At 55.1% G+C, this 22,855-nt stretch overlaps 1 protein-coding gene across 5 annotated transcripts; it reads right to left on the bottom strand.

Annotated features, from left to right (window-relative positions):
- Positions 1-1,912: 1,912 nt before the first annotated feature.
- CSF1 (colony stimulating factor 1) lies at positions 1,913-19,764 on the bottom strand. Of its 5 annotated transcripts, none has more exons than XM_039841135.1 (9): positions 19,320-19,764; positions 16,048-16,170; positions 14,706-14,768; positions 12,971-13,141; positions 10,764-10,911; positions 8,566-8,690; positions 7,954-8,006; positions 7,558-7,616; positions 1,913-4,002 (listed from the first exon to the last, which is right to left on the bottom strand). In XM_039841135.1, the coding sequence occupies exons 1-8, from the start codon at positions 19,356-19,358 to the stop codon at positions 7,571-7,573; spliced, it is 768 nt and encodes a 255-aa protein (XP_039697069.1). In that variant the 5' UTR covers positions 19,359-19,764; the 3' UTR covers positions 1,913-4,002; positions 7,558-7,570. The 5 variants fall into 5 exon arrangements, with proteins under 5 accessions (XP_039697069.1, XP_039697067.1, XP_039697068.1 ...); XM_039841133.1 differs by having other exon boundaries at positions 8,566-9,584; positions 19,320-19,760; XM_039841134.1 differs by lacking the exon at positions 19,320-19,764 and adding an exon at positions 16,929-18,118 and having other exon boundaries at positions 8,566-9,584.
- Between the last annotated feature and the right edge of the window lie 3,091 nt (positions 19,765-22,855).

The following is a 22,855-nucleotide window of genomic DNA, read 5'->3' as shown; positions in this document are numbered from 1 at the left end:
TCTCGCTCCGAATCTAAAGTCACTATTGGTCCACAGATTGGACACTTCTCAAGCAGCTCCTCTGGTACAGAAAGCCCAGGAAAGGCTTGCCGAGATTCTCAGGCCATTTTTTTCTGAGGCTTCTGGAAAGACAGGTGAGGGGCAGGTTTGTTTTGTTTTGTTTTGTTTTGTTTTTTGCCAATCCTTGCTTAAAGGCCTTGAAAAATACATTCCATCTCCAGCCCAGCGATCAGTCAGGGTTTTAACCTAGCCCCACCCCCATCAGAAGCCGGGGAGACCCTTCTGCTGAAAATTCTTCCTTCTCGTGGCCAGTGAATTATAGTTATTCGATATACATTCCATTGGCTAACACCAGTGAGACCCTGGAAAAGGCCACCAATTAAATCTTGACAGAATTCGCATTCCCATGCCCCTCTTCACGCATTCAGTACTGCATAAATCTTTGGACACACATTTATTGAGCCCTTACTGTGTGCCAGGTACTCTCAGGCACTGGGATGCAAGGAGGGATGCAGCCCAGTTCCTGCGGCAGTTCACAGCCTGATGGGACAGACAGACAAATAAGCAGGCTCTGTGGGAGCACAGGGGAGGAAGGAACTAAGCTTGAGTGGACCTCAGGGGCCTGGGTCGGGCTGGGAAGGCTTCTTAGAGGAGGTGACTTTTAAGTTGGGGCTTGAATGAAAAAATATAAAAATGTCTTCAAAAATCTTTTCTGAAGGAAGAGTTAGCTTAAAGGATAAAGGCTTTTGATAGAAAAGGAAGAGCTTGCTTAAGGGAAGTGAGGGTCATGGGGGTAGTGGAGATTAAGGGCACAGAGAGGGGTGACTGAGTCACCTGGGGCCTTAGATCCTGGCCAAGTTGGCTCGGTGCTTGTCCTTGCTGTCTAACATTGGTGTCCTCGGTGCAGAGACCCAACATTTGGGGCCGCACTGTCCAGTAGGATTTCCATGATGACTCATGTTCTATTTCTGTGCTATCCAACATGGTAACCATATGCGGCTAACGAACCATTGAAATGTGGCTAGTGACTGGGGAACTGAATGTTTACTTTTATTTCATTTTAATAATTTAAACATAAATAGCCACTATATCAGACAGTGCAGTTCTTCAGGCTTCTCACCCTAATGAATCATTTGAGATGTCTTTAAACATTTCTGATGCCTGGTGTCTGAGCCTCACCCCTGAGATTCCGATTTTGTTAACCTAGCGTGGGGCTTGGGTATTGGTGTTTTTTGAAAAAACCCAAGTGATTCTCAGGTGAGCTGGGGTGAAAGCAGTGATCCAGAACTTGGTCCACCACACGGTCAGGGGTGGAGAGGCCCGTTGTCATAGCTGTGTCCAGGGTGTGAGTTTGGGCTTCAGTCGCTCTGGCCCTCTCCAACACCCCCTCTGCCCTGGGAAGGCTGCATCTTTGGTCTCCTCTCCATTCTGAGTAGGAAGATCTGGCCCTAAGCCCCTTCACAGCCTGCTGGCTCTCTCGTCCTGCCAGCCTCACCCACTCCCCAGCCCAGAGACAGTGCCCATTCACGTCAGAGGCCTGCCGGGACCTGGCCAGCTCCTTCTCACCTGGACAGCAGCGGGTCAGTGGTCAAGGACCCTGGTCCTTGGAGGCCCCTCCAGCCCTTGGACAGAGCCCAACCAGCCATTTTTCCAGGCTGGGCTAGGCTGGGCTGAAGCAGGGGCTGGTAGCCAGGCCTGAGATTTGGCTGGTTTGTGTCCCTTTCCTATTAAACAGATATGCAAATGAGGGTGCCTGGTGCAGCAGGAATGCAGGAGGCTTTGGTAACAAAGCTGGGACTTGCAGAGAGCCCTCCTTCCCCGCGTATCTTAGAAAAGCTTTGGAGCGAGAGCTCGCCCAGCAGCTGACGCCCGCCGACCCCTGTCTTTGTCAACCACACCGCGAAAGCAACGGTTCCCACGACTCACACATGGCACCTTGCGCACTTCTTTTATTATTAAATATATAAGCAGCTTCCTATTTTTTAAATAGATATTTAAATGACTTCATATAAAATAATTCACCGCTTCCAAGTATAAAAACAAAATCTCACAGTGTGTGAGCCAATGTTCCCTCTCGGCTTTCTCAGAGAAAAAGAAGGGGTTCTTGTGAATGTGGCCAGGGGAGCCACCCAGAGGTGGCTCGGGGCCCCTCCCACTCCTGTGTCAAGAAAGCAAATCCAACCCATTGCAGAAGCTCTTTGCTTTCCTGACTTTTAAAATACTATACGTTTAAGAGGTGGGCGTGGAGAAAAAAATGCTTTTTTTCTGCATGTTTTTTCCTTCCACTTTTAAATACATATTTTCTAGCATCAAATATAGAGTCTGTGACTAGAAAAAAGAGCCCCATGGGGAAGTCCACTGCTGTCCTTCCTTTTGCTGTCAGCAGTAGGCAGGGGAGGCAGGGCCAGCGGACCCTCACTTTCAAGGGCAGGAAGCAAAGGTCATGGGCCCCAGCCCAGCAGCTAGTGGAGGGCCCAGAGCGGTCGAAGAGGCACAGCAGCACAAAGGGGCCAGGGGCAATTGACAGCCCTGTCACCTGCTGCTCAGCTCTAGAGCCCCGGCCACGGGCTGGCCCAGGAAGCGGTGGTCCTCAAGGCAAACGTGGAAGCAGATGCCTAGGCCTTCCTGGTTCCTCACCTGCCCTGCTTGCCTGGTCAGAGAGATGGTGGTAGTGGGTGCGTGGGGGTGAGACCGTATCACTACCTACTGGGCTCCTAACAGGGACGACCCGCTCAGCCCCAGGTGCCTGCTGGCAGTGACCTTGCAGCTGTGGCTGGGACAGGGGTCCGCTTCAAGGAAAGAGACTAGGCTGCGGGGTAAGAAGTGCAGATGCCTCCACAACCTCGGGCATACCCATAATTTCAAAGACCCATTTTCAGTCAGCTCACCTGCCACCTCTCCCTATGTCTGTCTGTCTCTGCTTTCCCCTCCATTTCTCCCTCCCGCTAGTCACTTCCCTCTTGGCAATGTCAAAGTGCAAAATGCAGAAACCTGAGCCAACGATGCAGCCTAAAGACCAGCTCTGGCTGGCAGCTCAGGCAGTTCTCCCACCCTGATCCATCCCAGGAGTCAAAAGCTGGGTCAACAGAAGGTCAGGGCTCAGGGGCTCCCTCAGTCGACAGGCGAGGCCAGCTCGGGCACTCAGTGCAGGAAGCTGGGGACAGGCTGGAGGGGTGGTAGGACGGACGTATGTTCGCTCACGGGGATAGACGGGCAGGCTGTACAGCAGGCAGGTTCAGTATTCACAGTGCAATGGCTTCCTTCATGACGGAAGCCTCTGTGCGGCCTCCCAGAGAAGCTCTAGCAGGGCCGGAGGGACGGCAGGGCCGAGGCCAGCCCTGGTCTTCCCATTGGCATTGCAAGCCAAGCCAGGCAGGTCCTGAGGGCAGGGCTGGCCTCTCCCACCGCCTGGCAGCCATCAGAGGGCACTTCGGGTGTAGACCAGCTCCGGGCTGTCGGTGCAGACCAGCAGGCCTTCTTCTCCTGTCTTCTGGGCTGCGCCTTTCCGGGAAATCCAGCCGACGCCGACCCGCCCTGCAAGCCTCATACTTCTCTCGGGAGACAAGTCCCTGCTCGTTGTCAGGATCCACTGGCACCAGGCGGGTCCTCTGGGCACAAGGGCTCTTCTGTTCACCCTGTTCTCCCACATCCATGGGCCTCTGGGTCCCTGGCCCAGGTGTTGGGTTAGGGGGGTGGTAGGAGAAGAAAACAGCCCCTCGCAGAGGGTCCTCGGCCGGGTTTGCCAGTATCCCTTAAGTGGACGGGGGCCTCCAGGGCCCACGATAAATATCAGCAGCGTGGGGGGCATCCTCCGGTCCTCTCTTAGTCCACAGTCTGAGCGTCAAGGGTGGAGGGACCCCAGCCCGGCTGCTCTGGTCTAGTCCTGGGAGGCAGGAGCTCTCATGGTGGGCAGGCCATATTCCCAGGAGAATGGCTGGGGAAGAGGGGGGTGGATGCCTCCATAATGTCTCCTGCCACGGAGAGACTGTCCTGTGCACCCAGCTGTAGGGGAGAGAAGGAAACCATGGTCAGCCAAGTGGGAGTGGAGGGAGGCGTAGCATTCCTGTGGGCTGTTGGGGGTGCTGTAGGCAGGACTTCCTCCTGTCCCTTCTCTCGTCTTCCCAGCCACCCCAGACACCACAAAGGACCAGGCGGCTTTCCCTGGCAAGAACCCAAAGCCGCTGGCCAGACTGTCCTTACTTCCTACCTCCTCCTGGGGAACCAGGGACCACAGAGAAAAGTAACCGGGCCTGCTGGAGGTCTGACCAGGGCCGGGGGTGGGGGGCGTTGCTTAAGCGGAGAGGTGGGACAGAGAGGGGAGGGGAGTACTTGAGTGTCCTTGGACCCCTCCTCAGACAAGATTGTCTTGCTGGCCTTGGTCCAAAGAGCCAAGGGTGCATCCTGCCAACTCTAGCAAAGAAGAGGAATTTCTCGTTCCCCCCTCCACACCATCCATCAGAGAGGGTCATCACACACAATATTCAGGACAGCAGAGCAGAGATAACTAAAGAGGAAGAACTAGCAGCAGTTCCGGGACAAGGAAACTCCCTTCCTGCCACTTGACATGCTCACCCCTAAGCAATCTTCCTTCTGGATGAGCCTCCCTACATCATCCATGGGAGTCAGGGCCCTGCTCTCTCCCCACCCCACCCCCATCTTTGTCCACTTGCCCGGCATCCTCAGAACACTTTGTTCCCAGACCAGAAATCCCCTGGACTCCATCCAACAGTTTGACTTTGGACCTTGTGTGGTGCTCCTCTCCCTGGATGTCCATAGGCCATACTGGCAAAGCCCGTGATGGGTAAGGAGGAAAGATGGGACCATGGCTTCTGGCTCCCAGCCCATTCCCATGCTCCAGAGGGGAAAGGAGGAGGGAGCCACAAACTGGACTTGAGCCATACTGGGTACAATGGGGTCACAGGCCCTGGTGGGCCCAAGAGGCAAACACCAAGTAGGCAAGCTTTGGCCTGTTGCCCTAACTCCTGGTTTCCTGGAGCGGAAGGGCTGGTTGCTGGTGTGTTCTTTCTGCGGGTCCTTCACTCATCTCTCTCTCATCAGGGTGGCAGTCGGTCTGGGGGCTGGCCCTGAATCACCCTGAGACTCCTACTGCCTTATCTGGAGGCCGCCTTACAGCTGAACCTGTCGATCCAAGGGGGAGCCTGGGTGTGGCTCTGCTGGGGCTCCCGCTGAGAGTGAAATCTTGGGGGGAAGAGAGTAGGGAAAGAAGACTGGAGCGTAGAGGAGATGGCGCAAAGGGCCAAGACCAGGGGCGCTCAGAGGGTGGAGCAGCACTGAGCCGCGGAGTCCCCAGGGACCTCTGTCCACCCTCTGCTTACCAGTCCCAGGGGAGCTGGGTCATCGTCACAGCCCTGCCTGTGTCCCCATCCGACCGCTCACCGTACAGGCAAAGGAGACCCCAGCATTCCAGATATGTTACTTTGCTCTTGTCCAAGTACATCCCCTGGTTTTGAGCATTCGTCAGTTCCCCTATCTCCTAGGAGTGGCCCAGACCTGTCACTCTACATGTGGGAAGGCCCTAAGGCACTTGCTGGTGTTTGGCACGGGGAATGGAGACTTGAATGGGTCACCTCCGCTAGTCTGCTAGCCAGTCAGTCGGCAAATTAGGCAAGTCTGCTTGTCAGTTAGCCAATGAGTTCACCAATCAACAACTAACCAGTTAGGTAGTTACCAACTAGTCAATTGGTCAGTCAGACTCACCTGTCCTGCTGGTCAACCAGTCAGTCAGAGTCAATTAATTAGCTGGTTAACTGGTCAGCCAGAGGCTGGTCAGTTAGAGACAACTGTCCATAGTCAGCTGGTCAGTCAGCCCTGAGGCCATTTGGTCAACATTTATTGAGTTCTTAGCAAGTGCAGAGAAGCCGTCTTTGTATTAGAACCCGGGATAGAGAAAGAAATGCAAAAAGAAGTGGAAGACACGGTCCCTGCCCTCGAGGGGCTTACAGCCTTCTTGGGGGTACACGACACACAAATTAAGAATTTTCAATGTATAAAACAGCATCCAAATAAGCGCGAATTGATATAGTATTAACCAAATCCAAAAGAGCAGAAGGGTATAAACTGAAGGAGCAATCAGAGGGCAGCGGAGACCATCAGAAAGGAAGGTCTCCTGCCACTAATCGTGGGCAAAGAGCAATAAGGGGAGGAGGGAGAGGCCGCCTGGAACCAAGAAGCCGGGGCGAGGAGCAGCGAGGGTCCCATCTTTATCCACAGCGTGGGCCAGGACAACAAGAGGCACAGACACATGGGAGGGCTGGAGAGACGGAACTGGCATGGAGAACAATTTCAATAGGCTCGGGCGATGATGGGCAGAAACCAGCAGGGTGGTTTAACAAGGGTGAATATAAACTACACTTTGGTTGAAACGATTAAGTTGTCCAGGCACAGGGTAGAGAAGGTCTATGACAGAGGTTTACGGAAAGCAGAACTAGGGGTTTTAATAGACCACGAGCTCAACATATGACAACAGTACGATGCAGTTGTTAAAAAAAAAACTAATGCAAGCTTAATCTGTACAAATAGCAGAATACTGTCCAGATCAAGGAAGATAACAATCCCACTGTACTCTGAGCTGGTCAGACAACATCTGGAGTACTGTGTCCAGGGCTGGGCGCCACATTTTCAGAGGGACATTGACAAACGAGTGTGTCCAAAGGAGGGCGACCAGGATGGTGAGGGGTCTGAAAACCATATCATATAAGGAATGTTTGAGGGACTTGGCCACACTTAGCTGAGAGAATTCTTAAAGGGGTCATGGATAACTGATTAGATACTGGAGGGCTCTCATGAGACTAGGAGGGAGGGCCTTCATGGGGGCGCGGTGGGCAGGGAAGCCGGTTATACCTCACACGAGGACGGACTTCCACATGGTGCTATTGGGGACACAGCAAGGAGCTTGCCTGGGACTGACAGTGTGTGAGTGAGAGCTGGGTGACGCCCTGTCAGGGATGTAGAGAAAGGGAGCCCCTTTTGGGTGGGATGCTAGGCCCAATGACCTCTGAGAGCCCTTCCAAAACCAAAATGCTATAGCTCCGCGAACCCAAAAGCAGGAAGGCAGAAATGATCTTGGCGGAGAAGGGTCAAATCAAGGTGCAAGCAGAGAGGGAGCTGGCAAGAGGTGTATGTCGGGGGCAGCTGCTGCAGGAGCTTGGGAATCGAGCTGAGAACGATGGGTTTGAAGTGGTTGGTGATGCACAGCTCCTGAATTTCCCCAGGAGGGTAAAGACCTTACACAAGAGGATTAAGGTGGTTCCAGGATGGAAGGTGGCCGCAAGACTAAAGCCCAAGGCAGAATAACCGAATGTGGAGGTGATAGTGCTTAGCCTCAGACGGGGTGATGGGAATAGAGGGGCAGTGGGGAGACCTGAGGACCCAGGAGAAGTTTCGCCAGCCCTGGTGACGGATGGAAAGGGGAGTAGGAGGCAGGGGGGCGAGTCAAGTGTGTGGGCCTCGGGGGACTTGGTGGTATCACCAACGAGTTAGGGTGACTGGAAAAGGATGTGGCTCATTTTAAGGGAAAGATCCACATCAGAGTCTTACCTTAGAATTCCCTCTACACTGGCAGTTCCACCTGTCTGTCCTCATCCTGGGTCAGGGGGCTGCGGGTAGAGCGCAAGGCTGGTATGAGACGTCGGCAGCGGCTGAGTAGTGAGGGATACCCCTAAGGTTGTCCTTCACCTCCCTGCACATGTGCTTCAGCCCCCTCAGCTTTAGAAGACCCAAAACTGCTTAAGAAATAAGGAACTGAGAAGAAATACGGAAAAATCCCAGCTAGCAAGGAAAGACTAGACATCCTTCCCGCTCTCCACCCCGCCTCCTGTTCCAAGTTGCATTTCCTCAGAGCAAGTGAGAGAAAGTCTCCCCCAAATCTACAGGGGAAATAGATGCCGAGACAGGCCCCCGGTACCTGCAGAACCCCCCGCCCCAAACTCTCACCTGCCCTCTGGTTGCTCCATGGGAGAATCCACTGTCTGAATCTCTTGACGGCTCTGGGGACAGAAAAGAGCAGACTCACTGAGCCGCTGGGGACACTGTGGCCCACGCCCAGGCCAGGGTGTTGGAGGAGCTGATGAATTCCAGAAGTTTCTCCCAGCTCCCCGGAAGTGGGATCAGCCAGACAGAGGGCCAGGGGAGCTTCCTAAAGCCTCTCTATTGGCGATGCCCATTTCTGGCAGCTGTGCAGGCCACCTGCTATCCTGTGGCCCTCGGGCCGGGCTCTGCGGAGCCCCAGGGAACGCCCTGTCCTGGCCTTCACACAGCATTCCTTTCCTCTCATCCGGGTTCTCATCCTGCTATTGACCCACGGATATTCTCTCCCACTCCCTGCTGCTCCATCCCTTCCCGTTGACTTTCTAGCCTGAGCCCTCCCCATTCTTGAAGAAACCTCCATTTCAACCTCCCCTCCTCTGTGCTCAGTCAGCCACCTGTCTCAGTGTCTGAAGAGCCCAGGCTGAACCCAAGCAGGCATCCCACCCGCTGGACCTGCTCCTCTACCCGCCTGTGCCGCTGCCTCGTGAGATGCGCTCCTCTCCCTCACTGAGCTCTTACCCGCCGCCTACACCTGTAGAACAGGAGGCCGCCCATGGCCAGCAGGACCAGGATGACGCCGCTGGGTATCAGCAAGCGAAAGGCAAACCCGTGGCGCTGGGGTTCGGGGGGCGGTTGCTCATGGCCTGCATCAGTCAAAGGAACGGAGTTAAAATCAGCAGGGGGCTTGGCCGCCCCCTCACTTGCTGGACCTCCTTCCAGCTCTGCGGGGCTCCTCCGGTCCCTGGTGCTCCTCTTGCCCTCTGGCTCTCCGAGGGGCAGCACGTTGCCCCAGGAGTGGCTGCTGGGAAGGCTTGGTCCAGCAGAGAGGGTGGAGGGGCCGCTGAGACTTTGCGGGCGCAGTGATGGGGTCTTGGCAGAGCCTGGCTCCTGGTGGTCTCTAGGCAGAGCAGATAGACGGCCTGTCTTCTCAAATGCGTGTCTCTGAGCCTGGCCAGTGGGTCTCCCAGGGCCCACCTTGGGCAGGGGGCTGCCAGTCACATCCACTGACTGGGGCTCCTCTGCCGATGAGGAGAGCAGAGACGTTGCTGAGAACAGGTCGCGGGGTCTGGTGGCCTCCGCCTGGACACTGCCTCCTCCCAGCCTGGAGGAGGAAAGCTCTGCCCCTCGAGGTACAGAACCCTCACTGGCCTCTCCGGAGGCCTCTTCTAGGCCCCAGTTAGTGCCCAACACAGAATCAAGAAGGTCTTCCATCCCAGAGACGGGAGCCTCGACAGAGGAGAGGGGCTCCGGTGAGCTTCCAGTGGGGCTGCCCTCGACGCCTGGGGTCTCTGGTGTCTCAAAGCTCTGGCAGGTGCTCCTGGGTGGTCGCTGCTTGGCACTGCTCAGGTCCACTGCGCGAAGGGGCTGCTCACTGGGCAAGAGGGAGCTGTCCTCTGTCCCCTTAGAGTCGGCCCAGGTCAAGCCAGCCATAGGGGCCATGGAGGGGGCAAGGGGCTGCTGAGGGGAGACAGAGGCCAGGTCACTGCTAGGGGTGGCTTTGGGGTACAGGCAGTTGCAATCAGGCTTGGTCACCACATCTGAAAGAACCACAGAGAGAGAGAGAAAGAAAGACGGGGAGGATATAGAGTCACCAGCCTTCAGCACAGCTTTCTCAGAGGGGATCGAGAGGGGGACATCGGTCTAGAGATCTCCACATCCCCTGACTCCGCCCTTGGGATGAGGAGAGGGCAGGGCTGAAGCCGATGCTCATGACACTGGCTATAAGCAGGAAAGGTGCGAACTGTAGAGTCTTATGGGCAGAAAGCAAAGAGGGGTTTAGAGGCACAGACCGGGGTTCAGGGTCAATAAGGACCAGAGAACAGCCCTTCCCGAAGTTCCAGCTGGCCAGACGCCAAGCTAGGGGTGATCAGTGGCCAGCCAGCAGGTTGAGCAGTCGTCTCCAAGACTAACACAAGACACCCTCAAGCCCCAAAGACAATGCATTGGCCGGAAGCAGCAAGGTGGTTTCATGCACAGCGAGGGGCCATACAGTCACAGCCACAGGCGGGGACGGGCTGAGGCTAGAATGTGGCCAAGGCTTGAGGCCTTGAGATTGAAGCAAAGAAACTGGAGTTGGCCATCGGCAGGTGGTAGGGCCTCAGCCTCTGCCTCGGGGAGCAAGGTTGCATGTAGGAGGGCACACGTGGCACAGGACGCAGAGACGAAGACACGCAGGGTACACATTGTGTGCAGCTGGGCCAGCACTGGGAGAGTTTGAATGATGCTCAGACTTCAAATCCGGCCTGTCCCTTGAGGGGACACTCAAGGCATCCTGAGGACTTCTGCAGCCAGGATATCCTGGTGATTCGCAGCAGGACTCCTGGAGCAAAGGCCCTCTGCTCTCTCCACGAAACCCCCCATCCGTTCAGCCAGCCTGCAGAGCTGGTGGGGAAGCTTCCATGCCTACAGGGCTCTCCGAGAGGGGCCCCTTCTCCACTCCCTAATATCACGGCCACCGACACGATGCTTCTTGATGCCTCAACATGCAGACATATGTAGGTGTGCATGCACACACATGTCAGAACAGACATGTGCCCAGGACCACTCAGAGGTACACGAAGCCACATATGTACATGAAACAAGCACATCTGCACACACAGGAGCATGAGCAGCAGCCAGGCTGCCTCCTGGGGGGTCCCTCCAGCCCCCTTCTCACCTCCCAATCCCTGTTCTTTTCTATACCCCCTCCCTTTTTCTGTGGCCCCCTCAGTGCTTACCTTGGCTGGAGCATTTAGCAAAGCTGTTGGTGCAGTTCTTGCTGAAAATGTTCTGGTCCTTTTTAAGGAGATTCTTTGTTTCATTAAAGACATTCTTGATCTTCTCCAGCAACTGGAGGGGCGTCTCACTGAAAGTTCGGACACAGGCCTGGAAGGAGAGCGGGGCCCCCCTCGGTGAGGAGGAGCACTGGCCTCTGTCTCCAGATTGCTTGTCAAACGTCCTTGGCCTTGCTCACATCTGTCTTATTTTTCTCTTTCGCTTTCTCCCTCCCCTCGCCCCTAGCTTGTGGCACAGTGCATCCTGAGGCTATGAGAGACGTCGTTTATTCACAGATCCATGTAGCACACATACATGTGCCAGACATATGGTAATGACCTGGGAATCATGCAATGGACAAGAGAGGTGATCCCTGGCTGGATTGGACATCGAGTCCAGCAGGGCACGGGCACTAAACCCATGGCTGCAGGTGCAGTGAGCCCTATGAAGAAGTACTGGACGATCTGAGAGTGTAAAACAAAGAGAACTAAAGTAGAGCTCAGGGAAAGGCCCCCAAAGAACCAACTAAAAGATGAGCAAGACTAAACCAGCAAGGGATGCAGGGTTGGAGAGAGCTCTCCAGGTGGCGGGGACAGGCTGTGCAAAGGTCCTGAGGCGGGAAAGCCTGAACCATTGAAAGGCTAAAAGGAGGCTAGAGTGGCTCCAGTACTGCCCTTTAGGAGGAGAGTGGAGAGATGCAACTGAGAGAGGTCATAAGGGCGAGGTCCTGCGGGGCCTCGCTGGCCGTGTCAAGAACTGTTAATCTTATCCACAGAGCACAGAGAAGACATTTGAGGGATTGTCGGGGAGGTGGGTGGGTGGCCTGTGGTGCGGAGAGTGGCCTGGGGTGGGCCATGGGGCTGTGGGCCCTCTCCGGCATCGGCGTGTCTTAGAAGGAGGGCCAAGGCTGCCTCAGCTCCATCTGCTGAGCTATTCTTTCCTCTTCTGCTTGTGGGACTCGGGCTCCCCACACCCACGGGAGCACTGAGGAACTCTGCACACTGCTGGTCGTCCTCCCAACTCCTGAACGGCTCCTTCTCAGGCTCCTTACCAGGCTCTCCTCCTCCACCTGACCTCTAAATGCTGGCATTCCTCAGGGCCGTCTTGCCTCTACTTCCTCTCTTCTATTCACCCTGATCTGGCACCTGCCTCCAACAGCGACCACCAAGTTGTCACGTCCTGTCTCTGGCTGGGACTTGCGCTTCCTGCCGGCCTCCCAGCCTCCACGCCAGCTCCCTACCCTCCATTCTCCACACAGCGACCAGAATGGTCTCACAACGCAGATGAGGTTAGGACACGGGCCCGTTCACCTTGGCTGCCTTCGCGCACTCTTTAGGACCTCAGGTGCTCTGGCTCCCACCTCCTGTCCTCTCTCCCCTCCACTTCCAAGCCTTGGCCACGCTGCCCACACTTTGGGTTCCTGAATATGCAAGTTTCTGCTCACCACTTTGTACATTGCATTCTCTGTTCTGGAATGCTCTGACCAGCCTTCTTGCTTCCTGACTTACTCACCCTTGGACCTCAAATGATTATTTTCTTACTCAGAAGCCGTCCCTGGCTCTTCCTCCCCACCCCCTTATAAATTAGTCCTGTTTCTCCCTCTCAGGGCCTAACGGGGTTCTCCTTTATGGCTCACGTCCTCACCGCCTTCAGGTTTTTCCTTCTGCAATGCAGCTACTTCCATCCGACGTACCACGCATTTGACTTACGTATTTTGTTAACTGTCTCTCCACCCCCAAATGTAGGCTCCATGAATGTGGGGATTTTTGTCTGTTTATTTTGTTCCCCAGTGTCTAGAACAGCGCCTGGCGCAAAGCACGCACTCGTTAACTATTTGTTGAATGAATGACTAGTCCTCATGGTTTGCAATTCTGTTTGCTTGTGCCATTGTTTGTTTATAGGCTGCCAACCTCACATCACTATGAGCTCCCCGAGAGTCCAAACCGTGCAGTCCTCATTCATGAAGAAATTGAAGGCCTAGCGCTATGCCTCCTGCACGGTTAGTCCTTAGTAAAGGACACAAAGTTTCTTCTTTGTGTAAAGAAGAAACGAATGACAGAGTGAGGGAAGAATGTGAATGCGTCCTGTGCATGTGGGCAGGGAGGGGGCCGCCACCGCCACAGCCACCGCCTGCCCTTACGCAGTGCTCCCGGCTCCAGGACCCTCCTACCTTGTCCGGCTCCTCATTGTCCTTGGGGAAGCAGACCTTCAAACTCACAGAGAGTTCCTGGAGCTTCAGGATGGCATTGGCATTGGAGGTGTTGTCTTTGAAGCGCATGGTATCCTCCATGATGTCTTGCACCAGGAGAAATGCCTTCTTAAGGTAACAAACGGGGTCTTTCTGAAAAAGGAGAACCTGGAGTTGACGGTCTGGCTGATGCGGCCTGGGAACCCAGGCTCTCTGCCAGATGGCCACCGTCCCAGGCCGACGGAGGGCTGCAGCCGGCCCTCCTGCTACCCGGGGGAGAGGCCACAGGCCACAGCGCTTTGGTACTTAGGAGGATGCTGCCCTCAGCTGGCCTTTCATTCTCTCTCCTTGGGACCTGGCACTGCTGGGGATTGGGGTAGAGGAAGGAAATGTGGATTCTGGTTAGAGAGAGCTTCAGGTTTTTGGACAATGACACTTTAGCCAGAGTGGGGTACATAAGGAGGGTAGGCACTGGGGAACTTCTCTTTCTTTCTATCTCTCTTTACCATATGGTTCCTTCTAATCCTCTAGGCCGTAGAGGTGCTGGAGATACCTCATGGTCCAAAGAATAACCTCAGTGTTTTGTCTCCCTGAAGAGATGGTGGTCGCCTCAACAGAGGCTCTGCTTTAGCTCTGTATTCCTAGTATCTGGTCCACTAGGTTCCTAGTAAATGCTTGTTAAAGCATTAGTGAGCAAGGGAAAGAATGAAATATGAAATAGAGAGGTTATTATCTGGACTGTGAGGCGGCCTCCAGTTCTAATAGAACTACATATGGGTCAGGTATGAAGAAACTCAGAGATGGGTGCTACTTCTGGGCATCGTGGTGGTTTTGCGTGAAGCACGAAGAGGAACAAACAAAATAAGGGCTAGGGTGGGGGCCCTTGGAAAGGCATTACAGGCATCAGGAAGAGCTTGTGCAAAGGCCCGGGGACAGGAAGGCGCAGAGAATGGAGGTAGCGGGTGGGGCCGTGTGGTGGAGGCTGCAGCTTGTGAACCCCACGCTAAACAGCCTGGGCTTCTCCTGGAGTGAGGGAGGCCCCTGACAGGTTTGGGGAAGGGAAGGGAAGGTAGCAGGTTAGGGTTCCAAGAGCTCCCTTAATTGGAGAGATGAGGGGTACATCGGTGGCAGCAGAGAGCACATTTCAGAGGTTCGCTTCTTTAAATAGTCCAAGCAAATAGTCCAAGGGGTGGGGCTGGGCCAGGCCCCAGAGCTTCTGGGAAGCCGAACCAGCAGAACTTGGACTGGCTGGGGGTAAGGTAGGAGGACGAGGGAAAAGGCTGGACTGACTCCCTGCTTGCTGGCCTGCTGGATGGAAGTGACGTCCTTAAGCAAAGCATGTGACCCAGAAGTATTGGTTTGCCTTAGACCTTAGAGCCAGGCTGCATGGGTACAAATCAGGCCTCTACCCCATGCTAGCTGTGTTCCCTTAATCTCTCTGGGGTCAATAAACAAGATGAGTGTGCCATATAGTGGTTCCATCAGGCTTAAATTAGAGAAGTGCCTGGCACATAGTAAGACCTTGACACGTGCCAGGCCAGAAGAAGGGAGCAGCAGGGGAACTGAGCCCCTCGACCTGCCCAACTCTGGCCCTTGGTGCCCCAGACTTAAGCATCCAGGGATCCTCATACCCTCACCCTGCCCAGCTTTAGGATTTCTCCAGCTTTCACGCTCCCACGTATACCTGCCCTGGGAAACACATAAAGCCATAACTCACCAACTGTTCCTGGTCTACAAACTCAAAGTCAATTGGGCACGAGGTCTCCATCTGACTGTCAATCTGTAAGAGAGAGTGAGCCAGTGGTGGCAGGTGGTCTGCAGCTCAGCTGAGCTTGCCTGAGAATGGGGACTAGAGTTTCTGGGCGAATCAGGGTTTAATCCTCATCCACCTACCCCTAACCACACCTAGAAAGACAGAACCAAGGCTAGAGGAAGACCTGTGTCTTTCACATGCCCAGGTGAGGGCAGTAGAAGAATAAGAAGTCTCTTCCTTTTACCTCCCACTCCAAGACATCGGACAGATGCCAGCTTGTTATAGGAAAGAACTATCTAATAGAGGATATAGGACATAATCTCCTGTGGAAGGTAGTAAGCTCCCTGGCATGGGTGGAATTCAAACAGAGGCTAAACAAGTTCTGGGGCTTCAGGATCTGTAGGGGCTGGGGCTAGATGCCCTGAAAGCCCTCACTGGCCCCCAGAGCAGTGGTTCTATGATTCTAAGCCTCAGAGGATGCCGCGGCTCTTTGGTTTACTTTGGGCTGCTGTGGCAGCTACATGCAGGAGGAAAAGTATAGGGGTAAGAGAGGCAGGAGGTCCAGCCTACAGGCCCTAAGATCAGGGCCCTGAAGCTGGCCTTCACCAGTTATGTCCCGCCCTGCCTGACTGGCCAGAGGGATGGTAAATTCCCTTCTAAGCAGGACAGCAGCCATGACAGCAACCCGATTCTGCTTGGCAGAAACATGTTTGGAATTGTTGACGACTGCTGGCCCAAACAGAATGAAGTACAGGCTCCTTCATGTCCCGGGTGAGCAGGTCATCCCAGCTCCATGGCTCGGGCAAGAGCCAGGGACATGAGGGTAAAGGGCTGGGAGTTAGGCAGGAGCCTCCCCGCCAAATCTGGCTGAGGCCCAGGTACCAGGCTGGCGTCACATTTGGGAGTCCAGGAGCTAGAGGCAACATCTGGACACAGCAGGCAGACTGAGCTGGCTCCTCAGAGGAAGCGTCCCACTGAGGGACAGACAGCAGGCCTCACAAGCCTTTTCAGTGTCTCTGATTGACATTCCAGGCAATCATTCACCTAGGCAACCAGCTGGAAGCCCACCCTGTCCCCTGCCAGCAGGGAAGTCAGAGATAGCTTCATGGTTGGGGTTGGGGTCAGAGGCCCTGACCTTGAGAAGGTCAGTGAGGGGAGAATCAGTGGAGCTGGGTGGGGGCCACAAGCCATGTTCTGCACAGCCCTGTTTCTCTGCCTGCCACCCCTCGCTTTGACCCTGCTCCTTGGCTCCCACCTCAGTTTCCCCAGTGGGGAGAAGGTAAGGTAGGTGTGTCCACACACTCACCAGCTGCTGCAGGAGCTGCAGGTGCCCATCCCCGATCATGTAGCTACAGTGGTTCGACTCCTCCTCGGTGATGCTCCTGGTCACCAGGAGACAGAGCAGCAGCAGTCGGGGGCCCAGCCATGTCTGTGATAGAGAGGATGTCATTTCTCCCCAGGAACTCCATGCCTTCATACCTATAAGGCTACAGGCTCTGCCCCTCACCCCAGGATGCAGCATTCCCCAAATCCAGCTTTCTCAGGATTGCCTAACAGCCATGGCACAACCTTACTCTCCTTCCAAACAACAGATGTCATCTCCAAGAGGCCCTCCCAGGCCAAGCCTTCCTATACATTGAACTTGTACTAAGGACATGGGAGGTATGCCTACCCGTCTAAATTCCATTTACTCAGGAAACTCCTCGAGTGCAAGACTTACATCTAACCATTATTCTATTCCTACAACATCAAACACTGAGCCAGGCATCTTGTGAGCTGCCTACTCCTCTTAAGTTCATGTTCATGTACCAGCTTCCAGACTTCGAGCCAGAGACATTTTCCTTGGGCCCAGCCCTTCCTCCTACCTGATTCCACACAAGTCTGGCTCTGCTACTAGAAAAGCCAGGGACCCTAACTCAGTTTCACTGGGAGCCCATCCTATGCCAGAGACCTTTGGAGCCTTGCGCATGTGTGTCTAAAGGAGTCCGAGCAATTAATCAGAGGCAGGCAGCAGTACCAGCTCTAGGCCATCCACGGCTGGCACCTGTCTCTCCGAACCCCATCAGACTCTGCCGCCAGTCAGCCTCATTAGGCTCTGCATCCAGCCAGCCAACTCTTAACATGTCAAGGATGTTTCCTGAGATCTCTCTCCGCTTTCAGCACCCACCTGGCCCAGTAGCTGCTTACGCGAGAGATGGGACTGGCTCCTGACATGCCCCTTCCTTCCTCTTTCCTTCCTCCTCTCCCCTTCACCCTCTCCTTGGCACTAAGTCTTCCCTTCTCCAGTCAGAGGTAGAGAAAAACCCTTGGGCTTTCTTTCCCCAGCTGGAAGTCGCCTCTTGGCAGCGGATGTCCCCAGATTGAAGGCAATGCTGTCAGGATGGGGTGAAGGCTGACATCTTCCTGGGCCCTGGGCTCTGCCTCGGTAATCCAGATGGATGAGACAAATACTGCAAATCAATAGCACGTTGGAAGGATACAGGGAGGATACAGGTATCCTTTTGGAAGGATATAAAACAGCGCACAATGACATCCTGATTTACATGTAACTAAAAGCCCAAATGTTCGCCTGCTTTCAGCAGGGAGGAGAGGCCCTGGCTGAGCTACCGGGGAAGTTGCAGCGAGGAAGGACCTCAGCGAGGCTTCGAAAGGTGGGGAGAAGTTGATGCAGAGAGAGGGAGGGTGAGGCCTGGAGGGAAGAGGTGCAGGATGGCCCAATGCCCTTCAGCGCAGGGATGTGGTGAGGGCCCTGGCCTGACCAGAGGAGGGAGAATGTGGAAGAGGTAGGACAGTCATGGGGGGAACTTTGGGCTCTGCTGGGCGGTTGAGGAGGTAGCCCTGGGTGGGAATGACTGCCCAGGTCCTCAGGAACTTCTGGTTCAGGACCCACTAGAGGAATCTGGGACATGCAGGAGGTTCGTCTGCTCCAGGCTGGCTGCCACTGAGGCTCTGAGCCCCGGATGTAAGCGGTATGGAGGAAGGGGCCTGTGGGGAAGGGGACGCTCAGGAAGACATCCTTGCCACAGGCACTTCAAGATAGTGATGTTTGAGGGCAGCAAAGAGAGGACAATGCTTACTCTCAAGGGCTACCCGTCTTTTAGAGCCATTTCAAGCATTAGTGTGGAATGAGTGTAGCCACTAAAGGAGGCCACCCCTGCACCTGGGGCCCCAATTTTGCCTCAGAGGCGTATCTGGACAGGCACCCAAGGGTTAACAGTCTCGCTTGCATCTGGCTGGGCTGCTTCTTCTCCCCCCTCCTTTTTCCTCCCACCCACCAGCCTTGGCCTCTGGGGCAGCCAGGAAGTAATCTCTGTTGCAGGCTCGGAGAGATGCTGGGACATCTCAGCCCAGCTGTCCATCCTCACCTGCCTTCCATTCTGTTCCATCTTCCCCATCAGCAAGGTCGCTCGCTGGAGAGACCCTGGCATGAATGGACCCTCCGGCCGCCCTGTCGAAAACCAGCCCCCTTTTCTTTCCTCACGGTCTCACCTCCAGCTGCTTATCTTTGTCATGCCACCTATCATTTCGCCCTCCTCCATGTCCCCTCTCAGCCCAGTCTCCTCTTTCTCAGGTGGGCTCTTCCGACCTAATCTTCCCTCTCCCTTGCACCCCACCTGCAACTCCCTCCCTGACCCTAGGAACATCTTTCTGCTTCTCTCCACCCGTGTTTCTCCTCCATTCTCCTCAGAAGCATCGGGAGACCACTTACTGTTCATTAGCAGTGCCACTCCACACCTTCTAAAAGCTGCAGCCGCTACTGCCTGAGAGGGGGCAGGACCCTCGCCATGTAGTCCGGAGCAGCCCCAACCCCTGACCACGGCTCCTCAACCCCAAAATCTCCTTCCACCATCCTCCACCGCCACCAAGCCCAGGATCTCCCCCATCGGACTGCACCAGGGTTTGCAAGAAAAAGATTCAGAGCTAGCCCCAGGCAGCTCTGGAGTCCGGTCCCACCCCAGCCCCAAACAGACCCGATTCAACCCCTCAAGTCCCCAGCAGCTCCTGCCTATGAGCTGGAACAAGTAGAAACTTGCCCTGCTCCTTCCTTCTGCCAGCAGTTCCTGGGCAGAAGCCCTGGCAGCCTGTAAGCTGAGGACCCTGAACTTGCTCCATCCAGAAGCGCCCACTCCCCAGCAGGGCCTGGAAGCATGTGTGTGCGGTGGATGAGGGAGATGCCCACTGGGGAAGGCGCCACGCTCAGCACACAGCCACTCCGCCTGCTCCTCAGAGGTAGCTGGTCCCAGGAGGCGAGGCAGGGGCCCCCTAGCCGCACGGAGCCGCTGCCCGTGGCTCCGAACCCCTCTCTCTTGCCAGCGGGTGGCTCAGTGTACCCCTCCGTACAATCGAGCGAGCAGCCTTCCCTTTCCCAGAGAAGCGCCGCAGCCCCAGGAACGGCTGCAGGGCCGCCGCGGCGCTCAGCCCCAGCGCGCGGGAGCCGCCCCGCAGTCCGCACGCAAACATAGGATGACAACCGCAGCCCGCGGCCGCGGCGGGAGAGCCCTGGCAGCCGGTCCGCAGGGCCGCTCCGGTCGCCGAGCCGCCGTCCCCGCCCGACCCCGCGTCGCGGCCGCCGCTTACCGTGGGAGGGCAGCGCCCGGCGGCGCCGCGTGCGGTCATGCGTGCAGCCGGGTCCTGGCCGGGCGCGGCGGCCGCACTCGCTGGCTCGCTGGCTGCTGCCCGCCGCGGAGTCCGCGTCCCGCCGAGGGTCGCGCAGCTGTCCAGGGAGTGCGGAGAGCCGGCGGCGGCGCGGAGAGCACCAGGCAAACTTTCACTTTCCCCAGCCGGCTCCACCGGCCAGCTCCTCGGCACAGCCTTTTAAAGCGGACTTTGTGGGGGCATGTGGTTTATGGGAAATCACCTTGGACGGGCGCCAGAAACACACACACACTCACACAGACTCGCACACACTCACACACGCACACGCACAAACACGCGCTCGCGCGCTCGCGCACTGACACAGACAGACACACTTCCGAGGTACCCTTAGCCGCCTCCCGGCCCCCGCCCTCGGGCTGGGCTTCCCCGCCTGTCTCCAGTGGCCTGGTCTGCTTCGCTCAGCTCCAGAGCCTCAGGGAAAGTAGCGGGCTCCACCTCTCGCCCTCCTGCGCGCCCCGCTGCGGACAGTCCTTTCTTTCCTTCCTCGCTCTCCAGGCGGATCCGGTGCTCGCTCTTTCTAACATTCCTCTCAAGGGACTTTCCCTCTAGGCCTGAAAATTCCCAAACCCGACCAGGAAATGGGCTAGAGCAGGGGCAAACACTGAAGACCGGGGCCTTCCCCGGCTGTGCGCGACGCTGCACCTGGTGGAGCCCAGAGTCGGCGGTTTTGCAGGCAGCCCCCTCTTTCTCCGGAGCCCCCAAGCAGCACTCCTAGCGTCTTGTCTCCAATTTGGGGGGCAAGGTTCAGGCGGGGAGGCTAGCTATCTGGCCAGGAGGGGAGGGATTGTGTCCTGGGACAGAGAAGCTCTGCTGTGTGCTAGGAGACAGTCTGGGCACTTGACTAGTGCCCCGACAGTCCGTACCGGTGATGTAAATGCTGGCTGGTACTCACTCTCTCTCCTGACCGCGAAAACCTTGGGCAATTGGCATCTGGGCCCTAGATTGGCACCTGGGCCCTAGATTTCCCATGGTGCTCTTGGAAATGCTTATACTGGGAAGATTAATCACGTTTTGTTTCTACATGGAATGACTCTAAATGAGACCTAATAGGATGAGCCTATTAAAAATGCAACTTGGGGAGTTTTTTCTTTGTGATTCAGTGTTTCAATCCCGTTGTGAGACCATCCATGCCCACCTCCTGGGAAACATGTGATATGTGGCCTGGCCTGGAAGAGGCATCTCTTGTCACTTATTCCAGCCCCAAGTAGTAATTTTACACCTGAATGTCTTTGCTCATTATTAGTCCCTCTGCTTGGAATGTTCCTTATCCCACCTGTGTTTAAGACAAACTCCTCATCCTTCAAGGCTGAAATCACACCACATCCTTTACCAGCAATGCCTTCTTCCCTAGGTGGATCAATGAGTCCTTTTCCTGTATTCCCACTGGACTTGGCTCCTTCCTCCCTGGTGGCTCTGCTAAGTTGTCATTCATTCAGTCATTCTCTACATTATTCTAAAAAGTATTTAAAGTGGTACTGATGAATATATTCTGCCCCCATCCTGGACTGAGACCTCCTCCAGGCCGGTCCGTGTTCACTTACCTCCAAATGAACAACACCTAGCACATACTAGGCCTCCAGTTAGCAGTGACTGAGAAGAATGAGTCCATTAGGGAATCATTAATTCATTTGACAAATGTGCACCGTGTGACTACTATGTGGCAGGCCACTGTGCTGGTCCTGGGGATATGATAATGGACATGCTGACATGGTCTCTGATTTCATGGGCTTGGGAGCAGTCACAGCTAAGAATTGTGGGCAGGTATGGGTGCTCAGATCCCTGAGGAAGGAAGAAAGAGAGAGCCTGGCCAGAGGAAGGAGGTCGAGGGTTTACTTCCGCCGGGCATGTTTATCAAGTGGTCCCTGTACAATAACAATTTAAAATAACATGTTGATACCACAGTTCTTAGGACTGATAAGAGGTTACAGGAAGCACAGTAATATGAGAAGATAAATCTCTGGACTTGTTGGAAGGGAGTCAAATTTTACCTGCGTCCTTCACCAACCCAGCCCTGCCCTGGGTTCACTGAGGAACAGACAGCTCTGCCTCCTCCCTATCAGGGCAAGGCTTGGGTCCCTGTTCCCCACCAACTGACATTCTTTACATACCCCAGTTTGAACTCTGACTCCACCACTCACAACCTATCTGACCTTGACAACTCTGCTCCATCATTTACTGTGTGACTTTGGACAAACCTCTCTCGGCCTCCGTGTCTTCTTCATCTACGAAATGGAGACATTAATTTATCTTTCTCACAAAGTGTTCAGGAAAGAATGGGGTGGTGCCTGTGAAGTGTTTAGCACAGGACCTGAAGGTAGTGAGTGTTATTATTATTATTATTATTATTATTATTATTATCATCTGACCACTCATACGGGTCTTCAGCAACGGCACAACATGGTGCAATGGACTTGGGAGTCCCAATACCGGAGTTTGGTCCCAGCTCTGCCACTCATTTGCTGTGCAACTTTAGACGAAGTCCTTTATCCTTCCAAGAGCCTCCTTTCCTCCTTTCCTGTGAAATGGAAATGATAAGCCCTTTCCCCAAGGAGTGGTACTGAGGTCAAAACACTGACGTATGGGGGTCTCCAGGGCAACAAACAGTGCAAAGTAAGTGCTTAGTTATGAAAGAATGCTTCGGAATCATAGGCTTCGGGAAGCTGAAGCTGCAGAGAGATGACAGGGCCCTGGATAACTGTGACTCCACAGTGGGACTTGCGGCTGTCTCATCTCTGTTACCTTAAAAGGAGAGGTAGCTAATCTGCTTGACCTCAGACAAGTTTTACCACCAAACGTGGGGAAATCAAGGCTGGAAGGGCTAATGGAGGCCTGCTGGGCCTCCCCTGGAAAGCATCTCCCGTGCTTTCTCCTGCACTGGGCAGATAATCCTGCTTCTGCCCCTGGCTGGGAGACCTTAGGCAGGCAGGTCCTGGCTGGCTCTCAGGGCCAAGCCAGCAAGATGGTGTCATCTGGATGTGGCTCCTTAGCTGTTCATACCTGTGCAAGCCTGCGTGTGCCCATCCACGGGCAGGGAGGGTCAGAACCATAGACACAGTCTGGGCTGGGGTCCTCAGGAGCGAGACTTGGAATGAACCAACTTTGGGTCCCTCCTGTGTGCTCTCCCTGGTCAAGTTAGCCGCTGTTCTCCTTGCTGACTAGTGGCGGAGTCATGTCCGGAGCTGGGTCCTGGGGGAGGCATTGAGGAATTTGGAACAATCTGAGATTTAGGGTTTCAACGATTTCCTAATGTAACATCATGAAGAAGGCAGTGCTCAGCTGACCCCGGAGGAGGGCAGAAGGAAGTACCGGAGGGACCCTGCTTGCCAGAGGAGGGAACCAAGGGTAAGAGGAGATTGAAAAGAGAGAAATGGTGATGGATGTCAGGAAGTGGGAGGAAAGCCCCACTTGCTAGTTGTCGAAATGTCATTTCCTTGAAATTACTCGACAGGCAATTTCCC

Source organism: Pteropus medius, unplaced genomic scaffold, assembly GCF_902729225.1.
Source record: "Pteropus medius unplaced genomic scaffold, Ma_sr-lr_union100, whole genome shotgun sequence".
Taxonomy (NCBI): domain Eukaryota; kingdom Metazoa; phylum Chordata; class Mammalia; order Chiroptera; family Pteropodidae; genus Pteropus; species Pteropus medius.
The sequence above is the reverse complement of the archived record's forward strand: the minus strand, read 5'-3'. Positions and strand labels throughout refer to the sequence as shown.

Bases quoted from the DNA above. Each gene is read 5' to 3' on its own strand.
- CSF1 (XM_039841132.1), bottom strand. From the start codon at position 16,263: ATGCTGCATCCTGGGGTGAGGGGCAGAGCCTGTAGCCTTATAGGTATG. The intron at 14,769-16,047 runs GTGAGTGTGTGG...TCTCTCTTACAG, and splicing joins TGCAGCTCCTGCAGCAGCTG to ATTGACAGTCAGATGGAGAC. The intron at 13,142-14,705 runs GTGAGTTATGGC...CTCCTTTTTCAG, and splicing joins TTGTAGACCAGGAACAGTTG to AAAGACCCCGTTTGTTACCT.